This window comes from Caloenas nicobarica, chromosome 7 (assembly GCF_036013445.1).
Source record: "Caloenas nicobarica isolate bCalNic1 chromosome 7, bCalNic1.hap1, whole genome shotgun sequence".
Lineage (NCBI taxonomy): Eukaryota > Metazoa > Chordata > Aves > Columbiformes > Columbidae > Caloenas > Caloenas nicobarica.
Genome location: NC_088251.1, coordinates 9416141 through 9429436, shown reverse-complemented (window position 1 = coordinate 9429436; position 13296 = coordinate 9416141). Strand labels below are relative to the sequence as shown.

Genomic DNA, 13296 nt, shown 5'->3' with positions numbered 1-13296 from the left:
TTGTCAAACTTCCCCTAATTTATTCTTCTACCTGTCCTCTAGTTTTCCTAGCACTAGTGAGACAACTCAATCATAGCTACACAGCTGAGGAAGAGTTCCATAGGGTTAATGGTAGCGCAAAACCCTGAATTAATCAAGTGAAAGCAATAAAGAGCAGCACAAACACATCCCTTCTTTACCGACAGCCTAGGAAACTTCCAAACATGGCTAACAAATATCTAATTTTTCAGCACTGTTCCTTAAAACTCTATGCACTTTGTGTAGCATGTACCATAGGAATTTCTGATTCTTTTCAGTGCTACTCTGCAAAATGGGTAGGTGAATGAAAAGAGAAGGAAGCACAGTTATGGAGACTTCTGCTTCACAAACTTGACAGAAATTGATAATCATATAATGGAAACACATATTTTTAACCTCTAACCCAGGATCTCCTAAACTGTATAATACCTAAACATTGTCCATCAGTTTCTCCATTTCTCAGATTTTCTGTATTAGGAATTCCTTACCTATTCCACATAATTTAGTGGAATAAGAGTGCATAAAGCTTTGAATACACAACAGACAGAAGTCTGAGCACTTTGCTTACCTCACTGACTAAATCTCCTGCCTTTTTGGCTTGTTGTATATTAAGACTTCCTTCTGTGATACACCCAGCTCCTTTCATCCACATCAGATCTGCCCTATATCGAAGCTGTAGAGGAAAATGGTATTTATTGGCATGAGGCACACAGGTACAATGTTTGCATGTGAAGATGCGTATCCTTTCTAGTTTCAATCCATTCTGAAGACATTTTAAAAAGTCATAGTGCAAATCAAAAAGCGTCTAGATGAAATGAGTAATAATGTCAAACTGAAAAAGTCTATAAACACTCATACTGCTTGTAACAGTTAAGCTGAGTATATATCATCTTACATCACTCTGCAGACCATAAGCCTTCTTCGCCCATTTGGTCTTCATATCTTCTGGAACCACTGTGTATTCGTGGAGCCTCTTTCTATAATCCAGGTCGCTAGCAAGTGCCTGGGCCTTCTTAGCATGTCTCAGGTTTACCATGTCCATAGGCAGATGGAAATGTGTCTTACTCTCCTCAAAATCTTTTTTGTAGGCAATCTAGAAATAGAAGGAATTAAAGTAAATTGTTTGTATCAGTGTATTGCAGAGCCAAAGCTATCTTAAGTCTCCTCTCTTCTTTGGGTCCTTATGCAGATTAGGCAAAAAACACATGTGACAATCAGGTCCTACAAGGGATACACAAAACAGATGGCAGGATGAATTTTGCAGACTCTAGAGATATCTTCTCTATTACAGTACATCTTACTTTTAAACATACTTTTATCTGTTTGAAAGTTTTATGTAGAAGTGTTTATATTGGGGTTTTAATAGGATGCTATTTTCCTGCCCCAAAATAAGGTCATCATCAACCCAAAATTCCTTGTGAGAACAAAAATACTGTACAATCATGGCAGATTAACAGACTGAGGAAGGAAACCACTCTTTGTTAAACACTTCAAAGAATTTCTTATATTGAAAGAAGTAACAGTGATAGATCTCATATAGTTGCTAAAAGATTAATAATTTTGAAAAATACCTTTTGAGTAAGAGAAATAAATAATTTACCTCACTACTCATCTTGGCCACCTGCAGAGAGTGCAAAAGTCTTGAATCTTTGGTTCCAATTGCTTTTCCTTTTGTTTTTTCATATTCTTCTCTATATTTAATCTGTGGAAAAATACTTTAGGTCAAAGAACATTTCCAGTTACCCATAAGATAAGCAAAATGTTTTTCACTGGCAATTTGGCTGATCAAAATTTACAAGGGCTTAGTCTGATTCTCACTTTGTCACTTCAGATTTCCCAGATTTTCCCAGAAATTCCCAAAGAGGCAAGGTTGGTTTAATTTATGTTGTCTCTAACCTCATTCTTTAAGGCTCGCTCCTCTGAGGTGGATATGCTTATAAAGGCTTTAGATTAGCTAAATTATCTTGTTCTTAAACCAAAAGATAAGAAAAGTGATCATGTAAAAACCTAGCAAGGAATTCAAGATTTGTTTTTCTTAATGAGATGGGATTTTGGAACCACCATTATTGCTGAACACTTGACAGCTGCAGGAAAAGTTTCTTCCTTTCTGCCTCTCCACAGGTTAAGGATCACGACAGAAGTTGTTTAGAAAGAATTTGTTTGGAAAATATTTTATATATATGTATTTATGATAACAGCATTCTTGAAGCTATAAACAATTCAAAACACTGAATTTTACTATGGGAGCATTGAGCCACTGTCACTTCGCAGATTTTGCTTCCTTCTGTACACTTGTATTTAAAAAAATAATTTTCACAGAGTGAAATTTCATAGCAGAGTCTAAGAAACCTTCCAAGTGTTCATCAGCCATTCAGAAAGATGAACAGCCAAATGCAGGACTTAAAAATCCACATGAAGTGCGCTAAGCTTTATTTCCCTATGCTTTAGCAACTTATATAAAGAATAATTCCTAGGTACTTAAATATAACATACATCACTAGCAAGATCCCTTGAAGCTTTGGCAGCAAGTAAAGGCAGAGAATCGAGTTTCATTTCAAAGCCCCGGCCCTTACTCTTCTCCCAGCCTTCTTTGTACTTAATCTGAGAAAACAAAGACAGCGACATGTCACTGACACATAAACACACAAGATCTTCAAATGAACATGAAAATGACTTAAGAGCAAAGTAGAACCTTCTTAGGTGAGAGTTCATTATCATTTTGAGCTAATTAACTGGCCAGGATTGAGTCAAAAATTTTATTATTGGAGTTTACAGACACTTTAAATCCCAGCACATGCACCAATAGTTCTCTAATTTTAAACAGGCGTGGGCAAAGGAAGATTTTTCAAAAGTGCCTGTGGTTACGTCTTCATACACAAATACTGTAGATTAATAGGAGCTGATCTATAAGGCGGAACAGCTGGTGCTCAGAATCAGACATCACTCATTTCAGGTTTTGTCTTCCCCCCCACCAAACTAGAGCTAGTCAGGTCCCATGCACTGATTATCTATTTGTAGCTGCAGTTCTTTATGAGCACTGCTGGAGAGCACCTTTCAGTTGGGCTGCATTCAAAAGGAATCCAGCTCATGTGCTCTGAGACCACCCTAGAATGTGAAGCAAAGCTCAGTGAAGCAACCCTTCTGATCAGATTTGCTTCAAAAGCACACTCATGAGCCACACTATATCACAAACGTAGATGAAACACGTGAGAATCACATGCTTATCTTCTGAAAATTAATGGAAGTGCTAGTTGTTTAAGCTTTTTTTCAAGCTTCCACTTGAAATTCTGGTGGAGCAGGATCGCGTATGCCTTTGTGCATACTATGCATGCACCTAATGAAGTATCCAGGAAGCCCTGATTTCTAGATTTGGCTTTACATATGGTTATATTTTACTAATATCTAACAATGAGCGTGCATCCCAACACATTATAGCCACAAAGAGCGTTGCTCCACAACACTTCACCAATGCAGCTCAAATAAAACTTAGGGGAAGAACACAAGGTATATATATGCCAGGAAAAACTTTGAGTAATGTCAACTCAAACCCATGAAAAATTAGGAAACTGGCTCAAAAATAATAGTCACACCAGCAATAAGTCTGGAGGTTTTTTCTGGTTTTGCATTTATTTTTCCTGTTGGGCTTTTTCCCTCCAAAACTATCTACGACAATGGAGGCCTGAAAAATGCTTTAAAAATTGAATAGAAGTTAAACTTTTCCTGCAAGTGCTTGACTTAAACACCCAGGTCTCTAAGCAAATCACTGTATTTTGTCACAAATTATGAATGGCAGCAACGGTAGGCTTGACTCAAGTTCACAGAAGTCACTGTGTTTCTTTCCATTGACTTCAGTGGGCTTTGAGTTATTAGAACTGTGCAAACGTTGGTTCTTCATACAAATGCCACGTCAGAAGCAGTTAATTTTGTGGATGCTGATTTACTAAACCAATTCAAATAATCTGAAACGGTTTTGGTTTTGCAAAAAAGAAGTCTTCAGTTTCACCGTGCTTGAGATCGTATCCCTATCTATTCTAGCTACCATACCTCACGCTGTTTACTAAAGACCAATGGTAAACACTAAATGCTTCCAGAAACAGTGTCATCATCTTTACATTCATTTCTATCTATTAACGGCATCATGAATACCAATATTTCCACATTTCTTGGCTTACCTCACTGTATAGCTCAGCATTGGCTTTTGCCTTGACTAACTGAGGTACGTCCTGAGGTAGAGTGTAATTTGTTTTTGTCTTCTCGTACTGGGCTCGGTAGTTCAGCTGCCATATATTGAAAAAGTCAACAACAAACGCAGTTATTTTTAAGTCACTAAAAATATGACCATTACACTGATTGACTGCTGCTGATTTTCAGGTTATTAGTGCCATATGTTATAGATATATTCATAGTTATGGTTGACACAAATATGAGGGCAATAAGGCAATTATGATTTTTACCTTAGTACTAGCAAGTAGAATAATTATTATACAAATAGAATAGTTATTGATTGTCTAAAAGTAGAAAATATCCCATTAAAAAAGCATGCATTAATAAATACACAGAAAATAAATTCCTAAAAAAAGCACACTAATACAACTCTTAAAAATGGAAGAAAATATTAAACCTACTGGTATGCTTGTCACATTTTTGGAAGTGATTTAATTCAATTTGTGTTATTGTTTTGGTTGTAAATCTGCTGATGAACTATCAACAATAAAAACAGTTAAGTTCTACAAATGCTATAAAATAAAATTATCTTATAAGTCTAATAAACAATGATGGCTAATGATGACAAAACTTACATCACTGAGCTGCTGTGCATTTATTTTGGCTTGAGCAATTTGTGGAGTGCTGGCAACAGAGCTGTACTTCAGCTTGTCTATGCTTTGCCTGTAGTTTACCTAATTTAATAGAAAATTTTAAAAAATTTAGTAAAGGAAGAAATGTTCAGACTGGAAAATGAGAGACTGAGTAGACAAGGTTTTGTTATCGAATACCCTGGATAAAGCATTACTTAAACCATAATAAATTGAGGTAAGGAAAAACACCAGGATCTCTTGGATGAGATCTGAGTTAATGCTCTGAAACTTTCCCAGTCTGAGGTCACAGTTTTCATTCCACTTTGAAAACGAAATTCACTCCTTCCCCTCAAAACCACAAATACTTAAAAAGATGCAGATTCAGCTTGTCCCCAAAGCATTCCTATCAAACTGATACCCTTAACCATCACTCAGACTATTTTTATTTTTATCAGACTATCTTTATAAAGTAACATTGTCTATTAAGAGGTCTGCCCACCGTAGTACTGTGCAGAGAAAATGAACTCACACTTTGTCTTTACCACATAATAATTAACCACAGTATTTCCCTGTGTGGTAAGAGTTTGTGTGGATTATGATAGAAGAAAAATACATATTTATGGTACAAAAACGTCATATTAAGGTCAGCAACGTATAGGACTGGAGCCCGCTAAATTCCTAACACATTAACATGGCAGGAGGAATAATAAGGTATGAAATAAATTTCTTAAATCCTCAAATTATGCAAGATAAAAAAATCATGGAGAAGCTTTCTTTCAGACCTCTTACTGCTAAAGGACTCAGTGCTACACTGCAGGGCACAATTACTATTCTCTGTAGGCCCTAAATAATATTCACTGTAGTTAATAACCACTTCACAAACATTGCAGATCACACTGCTTAAAACTAGTTTCTTAAGATCACTTTTTTTCCAGTAAAGCAGAGGATATTTCTAGAGACTTTGAGTTACTGAAACTATTTTAATGTGAACATTCTTATCTCAGGTATCTGCACGTAAACTTCGTTCTTTCTGCCATAATGACAAAAACTAGAGAAAAAAAAAGGCCTGAATTATCCCACAGGTCCAAAGTGATGGAGTACTTAAAACAGTTCATCTACTTCTTTACAGAGATAGAATATTACTTCCACAGAAAGGGATCATTTCTTTTGGGCTGAAAATATGTATTTGCTGCTACTTGTGATTGCTTAGTGTGTGAGAGAGTTGCATTCTTACAGAGTTCCAAGTAAGCAGGTTGGTTAGCAGTGAGCAGATGAGCCCTGGGACTGTTTCAAACTAGTAGATGATGATCATGACTAGGGCAACCTAGTCTCTGTAGCCAATTGATTTACATGCTCCAAACCCAGATGGTGACTATGAATTTTAGAGCCATAAGTAGTGCTGAAATGTTTAGAGTGGGTAAAACTAATTTGCACGTTTTGGACATGAAGTCATGCTTACTTTGTACTCTTTAAGAATACAACTCTCTCACTAAGCAATCAAACAGTGAACTTTACTTTTTTTAAAGCATTTTCAAAAACAAAGCTGAAATTGCTGCTCAAGAGGCAATAGCGCATCTTACAGTTGAAGTATATCAAGTACTTCCTCAAAAACATCACAGTTCTCAATTCTACCTCTTCACGCTACGATCTTTTTCTTGGAAAAGCTATTTAGGCCCTAATAAAGACAGGTTATATACATCTTGGACAGTCAGAAATGCCCTGTGGATGTGCTACTGTATTCCTGTTGATTTTAGAATGCCTGGTGCTTGTGCTCCTAACTAAGGCACATGTTAAGTTCCCAATGGTAGATGACATCAATCAAGCCTTCAGCCTGATGTCTTTCATTTAGCCGTAGAGCACATATAACCACAGCAGTCCACAAATTTCTTCACACTGTTCCACCAGCAACTCAGCCCCAAGCACAGAGGGCACCTCACTCACATGGACCACAGGCCTAAAGAAGGTTACGTGACCAATTAGTTTCCCGTCAAATGTGAACACCTATTATATCATCTTCAGGGAATTCACAAAGAAAGAGAAGCCTATTTAAGTCTCCCTGTCCTTTCAGTGCTTGACGATGCTGTTGAAACTGTGCAGGATGGTGAGATGTTTTACAGCACAGAGTAGGGATGGGGCAGAACTCACTCATTTCACATCACTGTACTATCTGTGCTGAACTGAAGCCAAAGACAGGAGGTGGCAGGACTTTCTATTCCTCTGAGCCCTCTTGACCCCCTGCACTTATTTGCTTTAACTTTGCTATCGCTACCTATTTGCTCCCATGATTAAATCATCATTTGACACATGCAATCTATCACAGTCTGTCCTACAGAAAGATGATGAGCCATGCAAGTCATAGAAAAAATAAATCATAAAATTATTTACATCTTTCAAAGGGACCAACTTCCTTGTTGTCTGATATGAAGGAGTTAGTGTAGCTGGGTAATTGTAGTCAACACCGTCGTGTTTGTAATCAGATTTATAGGCTATCTGAAACACAAGGAGAAAAGAAAAAAATCATTGTTTTTTTTTAAGCTGTCATCTGTTTGAATAATTATCAGTCAAGAGGAAAGAAGAAACAATAATATTAATATTAAATGCAGGAAACAAAGTAAGTTCAATGTCATAAGTGACAAAGAAAATGAAATTATTTGCATAGTTTAGCCACTAATTGATTCTTTTTCAGCTCCTCAATTAATCCAATGCCAACAGTGGGAGTATTAACTTAACTTCCACCTATGACACATCTCTTTTATCTTTCTGCTTAGTTCTCAAGCTTCTTACAGATTTGTAAATAATGTACTTGAAGGAATGGTATGTAACAAAATAGCTTCTTGACTAACCCAGTAAATTAAATTGGAATCCAGAAATCTTCATTAAAGACTATTTTTTCAGCAAAGGTCCCTGGGGGTGGAGGCAAGCAACCTTCAGCATCCTACTGATGTCAAAGAAAACTGAAGGAGCTCAGTATGTTGCCAGATCACTGAATTTGCTTATTTTAACTTCTTCCACACAGTGAGCTATAAATCAGTACAAAAGGGTTTCCAGAATTTCCCCTCAACAGATCTATCCTTCATATCCCTGGTACAATATGATCTAAAGTTTCCTATCAACTTAGTTCTGGAAAAAAACTTAAAGACAAGAAAGTAAGAAACCATACAAGTGTGATTAAAAAAGACTTACATTGCTTGCCAAGCTGCCAACTTTCATGGCATGTAGCATTCGCTTGTCCATGCCGATACCTACATAACGACCTTTCATCTCATTCTCGTAGGTTTCTTTGTATTTAAGCTGTACAAAAAAAAAAAGTAAAAATACTCTGAGAAAATGTATTTAGTTTTTCTAAGAGTTTCTATTTTACAGCAGTGAGACAAATTATTACAGCTGTGTTCTACTTGTGCTGCACCACTACAGAAACTCATGAGTCCACAACAACGTTGGTACTTTAAGAAATAAAAACTAAAACCCCCTGTGGTTTCCTATTTTAAAAGATGTCACTTACATATTCTTCAGATGACCTGGATGCCACATAAAGGAGATACTGCCACGTTTTTTTGTTGCATATTGTTTCATCAGTAATAAATATTAGAACAAAGTAGCAGGGATGCGTTATTTGTATGTTAACAAATGAACACATAATCATCTACCAAAACTGGAGTGTTTTGGTGCAGCTTTCACCAAGCCCAGAGTAGCAAGTTCAACAACAATGTAAATTAACCACTCTACCATCTCATCTCTGTTTATTCCTCCTGGATTTCAGAGAATGATAGCAAGCAGTACAAAGTAAAATTATACTTCAGTATCATCAGATGCAAGTAGTAGTTTATCACAACTTATTTTATTGGTTACTTGCATGCAGTAAACATGTTCCTCTCTGACATTAACTCTGGTAAAGTATCTTCTGCCTCCTTCTCCAGCAAGGAAATGGACATACACAATGAAATAAGTAATTATTAAGATAGACAACAGTAAAAACTGACAGCTACTTGTGTAGATTAGCAGTCCATTGTAAGTAACCTCTCCTCCATATATCATGGTAGCTGTTTTCATAATCCTATATAAAATGATCAGTAAAGACAGACTAGGATAGGTGCTGGACAGACGTGGTAAAATCAGTTACATTCAAATTCCCAGCACATGCTTATCTGAAACACACACACAGATAAATTGTGATTCCAGTAGCTACTGCATTAAGCAAGGTACTGAAAACTTACATCACTGGTGAATTTTGAGATCTTGCTCACATTCTTGAATTGCGGAGTATCACAGTAGTTCATGCTGCAGCCCCTGTTGTTTCCAAGATCCTTCTTATACTCCACCTTAGAGACAAACATGCACAAGGGAAAGATACGGTAAAACCTTAACCTGGCTCTGTCAAGTTCCTCCACACACTCTTTATTAGCTAGACCCACTCTTCAGAGATTTTGATACATGGCTTTCATCAGATGGCATAAGATGAAAATTAATATGAAGACTATTTTAATATGCTCAGTTCTCATTTTATAGGCAAAAGAAATGCATTTTCATCCATTTGGACCTCAGCAAAGTGCCATGGGGAAAATTGTTAACAAAAACAAGGATCTATGAAGGAATTTTAAGGTGAGTGCGGAGCAAAGGAAAGCAGAAAAAGCCATGGGTGTTCTTCAACACGAAGGATTAAACAGGGGCAAGTTTACCAGCAGAATTCTTCTGAGAAAGTTTAAATACAGAACTGGTTTAATATTTTCATTAAGTACCTTTGCTCTGAAGTAGAAATGTTGTGAGTGATATTAAAAGGACTAATAGAAATGGGACTAAATTCAGCAATGTAGAAGTTAATATAGGTAGGGAGCAGTCATAAAAATTTCAGCTATAAGAACTCATCAACTGGAAAGACTAAGAAAGAGAAAACTGTTCCTATGGAGGCTGACCACAGAAACATGGTGAGATACCAAAGTAACAGAGCCATGAAAAAAACAAATGCAGCCCAAGGTGGGAGCAAGAGGAGACTTGTGAGCAGGCACTGGGAAGCGCGAGTACTGTGTCCCAGGTTCCAGCAAGACCTCATCAAGAATTTATGTGCTTTCACAGTCATTCCTGTTTAAGGAACATGCACTTAGCCTGTAAGTGCTACAGTTAAAGACTGTGAGAGATGAAAAGAATTTGGCTTGCTTAGTCTAGGAAAACAAAGGCAGAGAGAAAAAAATTTTATCTGCTTGTAAACATCTCAGAAATGTAGTCACACAGGGCGAAGAACTTTTTAAACTAAAGAACAACGTTGGCATAAAACACAATAGTAATAAAGCGGACAGGAATAGATGTAGGTTAGAAATTAGAAGAAGAGGATTATATGATACTGTGCAGAAATAGCAGGAGCCAGGAATCACTGGCCCAGGAGGCCCCTCCCAGTCCTTCTTCCAGGGGTTTTTCATTATTGAAGGTTTTATACTTTGACATCTCAAGAGTGTAAGTTTTTAAACTGCCATGGGGAAGCTCTAGAAACTTACCTTTATTAATAGCTTTATAGCTGATATGACACTATAAATAAATTAATAATTCAGAATCTACTGAGAATTCCCCAGCAATCTTCCCTTGCCAAGCAGAAGAATGCATTATCCATAACTCACAGTCCTTCGCACGATAGAAGAAAACAGAAACCTGCACTAACAGAATGGTACAAATTTTGGTTCTGTTTGTGTCATTTTTTAATTATCAGTAGAACCTTCTTTGAAATATTGTAAGGTACACACCCAAGTCATCTTCAATCATTTATGGTTATAAGTTCACAGCACATTAAGAGCACAATTCAGGGTGTTTTTTTAGATTTGTATTCTTCATGTGGACAGAACAGTATTACTCTTCTGGAGTTAATTTCTCATACTTTCATACAGATCATTGGAAATTCCAGATAACAGCACTCAAAGATCTGTTTCTGCACCTTTCTCTCCAGTTCCTGTGCTACACACAGATCATTTTTGTTTCATACGAGGCAATGAGAACAACAGCTTTTTCTATTTGTAGTCCTTACCCATCAGACACAAACATTTGTATGAGCTGCTCTCAAACTTGTTAACGGATCGATTTAATCCCTTACCTCACTGACAAGCTTGTTAACACTTTGGGCTCGTTTAAGGACTAAGTTGTCTTCAGCCGTTAGGGAGTGAAAGTGAGCTGCACCTTTCATCTTGGAAAGATCTTTCTTGTATTTTATCTGAAAAGAAGTAGGGAAAATTATAAAATAAGTGTCTGCCTTTTCACCATTGCTATTTAGACTGGCTTCATCAGTCAGCAGAAGACTTTTCCCATTCTTGCTCTGATAAGCAAATAGAACATGCTAAATTGAAATACTGCAAGTTGTCACTTCCCAAAATAAACCACATATAAAATCACAGCCCTAACAATCCCTGTCTGGCCACTTCACTAGACAGAGGGGTTTTTTTAATCCATTTTTTACATAGATTGAACAGCAATGGTTGCTGTTCATAGCTTGAACAGATAATTAGCAGATTCTTGGCTAGTGACTGGTTGGAGCATGTGTGCTCTTCTATTGCTGAAGTTAATTTTCAGTACTTTAATTTTAGACTTCTAGTCAGAGAATTACAGATAGTCATCCAGTGCTCTGTAAACTTTTCCTTTTGTAGAAACCAGCTTTTTAAAAAAGCTGTATCTTTTTGCACTTGCAGTGTTTTTTAGGGAATTATACTTCTGTACCAAATCAAGCTTTAAATAAGTGATATATTAAATTAATTTAGACATCAGGTGATTGACTTAAATTGGGCTCAGATGGGTGAAGTGAGAGAATACTTATATTGGCCTTTTGCCAAACTTTGTCCAGCAAAAACCCTGTTGGGAATACATTTCAGTAATTCTTGTGTACAAGGAGATGCTTATGTTCTTCATGTTATGTTACTGCTTCAAAAATCAGATTCATAATGTACAAAATAACAAACTATTTTAAATGTACTGAATTGCAGTGTTTGGGTCTTTCATTTTCCAACTGCACACAGTTTCTCAGGCTTTAAAGATATGAAGCAGCTTGATAAGCACTCTAGTGTGAAAATGTTACTGCTATGAACTTTCTCCTTGCTCCAGGTTTTACAAATTAATAAGGAAACTACTGACCATTAGCATTTTTAAAACCTATGAAACTGCCATCTTTATCTCAAAAGGTTAAATATTCTGTGTTTAAACAGAGGATCACTGAGTTTGTCATCAAAATAGGGCTTGGTCACAGAAGGTTTCGGGTTTTTATATTCTCTCAGTCATAAGCTCAAGTAAGAGAATATGATTATCCTTTCACTCTAGTTTACTGCTAGTGTCTAGTCTAGGCTAGTACAAGCTGAAACACTCAACCATCTGTTAGCTCCCCAGAAAACAGACTGAGCCCATCAGCTCGGATGGCCCCATGGGGGACAGGTGTCCACACTACAAAGGCTGTCACTCGCAGGAACCCTTCTCATCAGCAACAGGGTAGTGACCTACAGACCGACCCACTTTTTGTCACTATTGGAAACAGATTCAAATAGGACCGCGGCTCTATAGTTAACAGGCTGCATGCAAGAATCCCACACATCAACACCTTTTTTGCCAATTCCTTAGCTTACCACCCAAAACTAAAAATTCCCAGCCTAGAAATAAGCTTGGGCTTGTGAAGTGACAATGGTGTATTCTGTTTTCTTTTCCTCCATATGACTTGCTTCGTGCTAGAGGCACGATACATCAAAATATCAAAACCAGTTCAGCTCATTCATCCTCCATTTATTCACTACTGGGAATACCACAGTAGTCCACAGGATGATTAAGGTTTCATTAATAATACAGGTGGAGATTTGCCAGGAGGGTTAACCTAACAGTAGGGATCCCCATTAGTTGCTACATCCATCCCTCCCTCATGCAAACCAGAGCTGTGTCCTCTTCTATTAATGGATATTATTAATCCCCTGAGCTATCCAGTTCCCAGGAATGCAGTGAAATGTCATTGTTGTTTACTTCTCAAGTGTAATTTTAGCATTCTCCTCCCAGGCATTGCTCTGACAAACTGCTGCTTTTAATTGTTTATGAATTGTATTGATTCAGGTTTCATACTTACATCACTTGCCAATTCATTTGCTTTCTTGGCATTTTGATAAGCTGGAGTGATCATAGCAGGAAAGCTTCCTTTCCCTCTCTGTTCTTCATAGTCATCCATATAATCCTGAAGAAAATTCAGAGTGTTTACTCATTATACATGAGCAGGTGGGGCCTTGGGTGATTTCACAAAGCTCCATAGTCCCTGTTATTAGGAAAGTTCATTGCTTTTTTTTTTTTTTTTTGAAGATAAAGAGAACAAAATGACTCATTGCAAGAATAAAATTACCCATTAAATTAACTATGCCTGTAAAATTACTTTTCTGCATTGTAAGAGAAAATTAAGTAGTAATTAGCTGTTATCACGAGAACACTTGAGTATACAACAATATACATCCTTCTAATTTCACCTCTGTTCTTACAGAGATGACATCTA

At 36.9% G+C, this 13296-nt stretch overlaps 1 protein-coding gene across 4 annotated transcripts in view; it reads right to left on the bottom strand.

Moving 5' to 3' along the window:
• The window catches only part of NRAP (nebulin related anchoring protein), a 52808-nt gene that overhangs the window by 27705 nt on the left and 11807 nt on the right, over nt 1–13296 (bottom strand). For all 4 annotated transcript variants that reach the window (XM_065638718.1, XM_065638721.1, XM_065638720.1 and 1 more), the window contains exons 10-20: nt 12883–12987; nt 10888–11004; nt 9029–9133; nt 7998–8105; nt 7200–7304; nt 4818–4916; nt 4191–4295; nt 2512–2619; nt 1619–1720; nt 914–1111; nt 587–691 (exon numbers count right to left, since the gene is read on the bottom strand). In XM_065638718.1, coding sequence (XP_065494790.1) covers nt 587–691; nt 914–1111; nt 1619–1720; nt 2512–2619; nt 4191–4295; nt 4818–4916; nt 7200–7304; nt 7998–8105; nt 9029–9133; nt 10888–11004; nt 12883–12987 — 1257 coding nt within the window. The remainder of the gene's footprint in view (nt 1–586; nt 692–913; nt 1112–1618; nt 1721–2511; nt 2620–4190; nt 4296–4817; nt 4917–7199; nt 7305–7997; nt 8106–9028; nt 9134–10887; nt 11005–12882; nt 12988–13296) is intronic.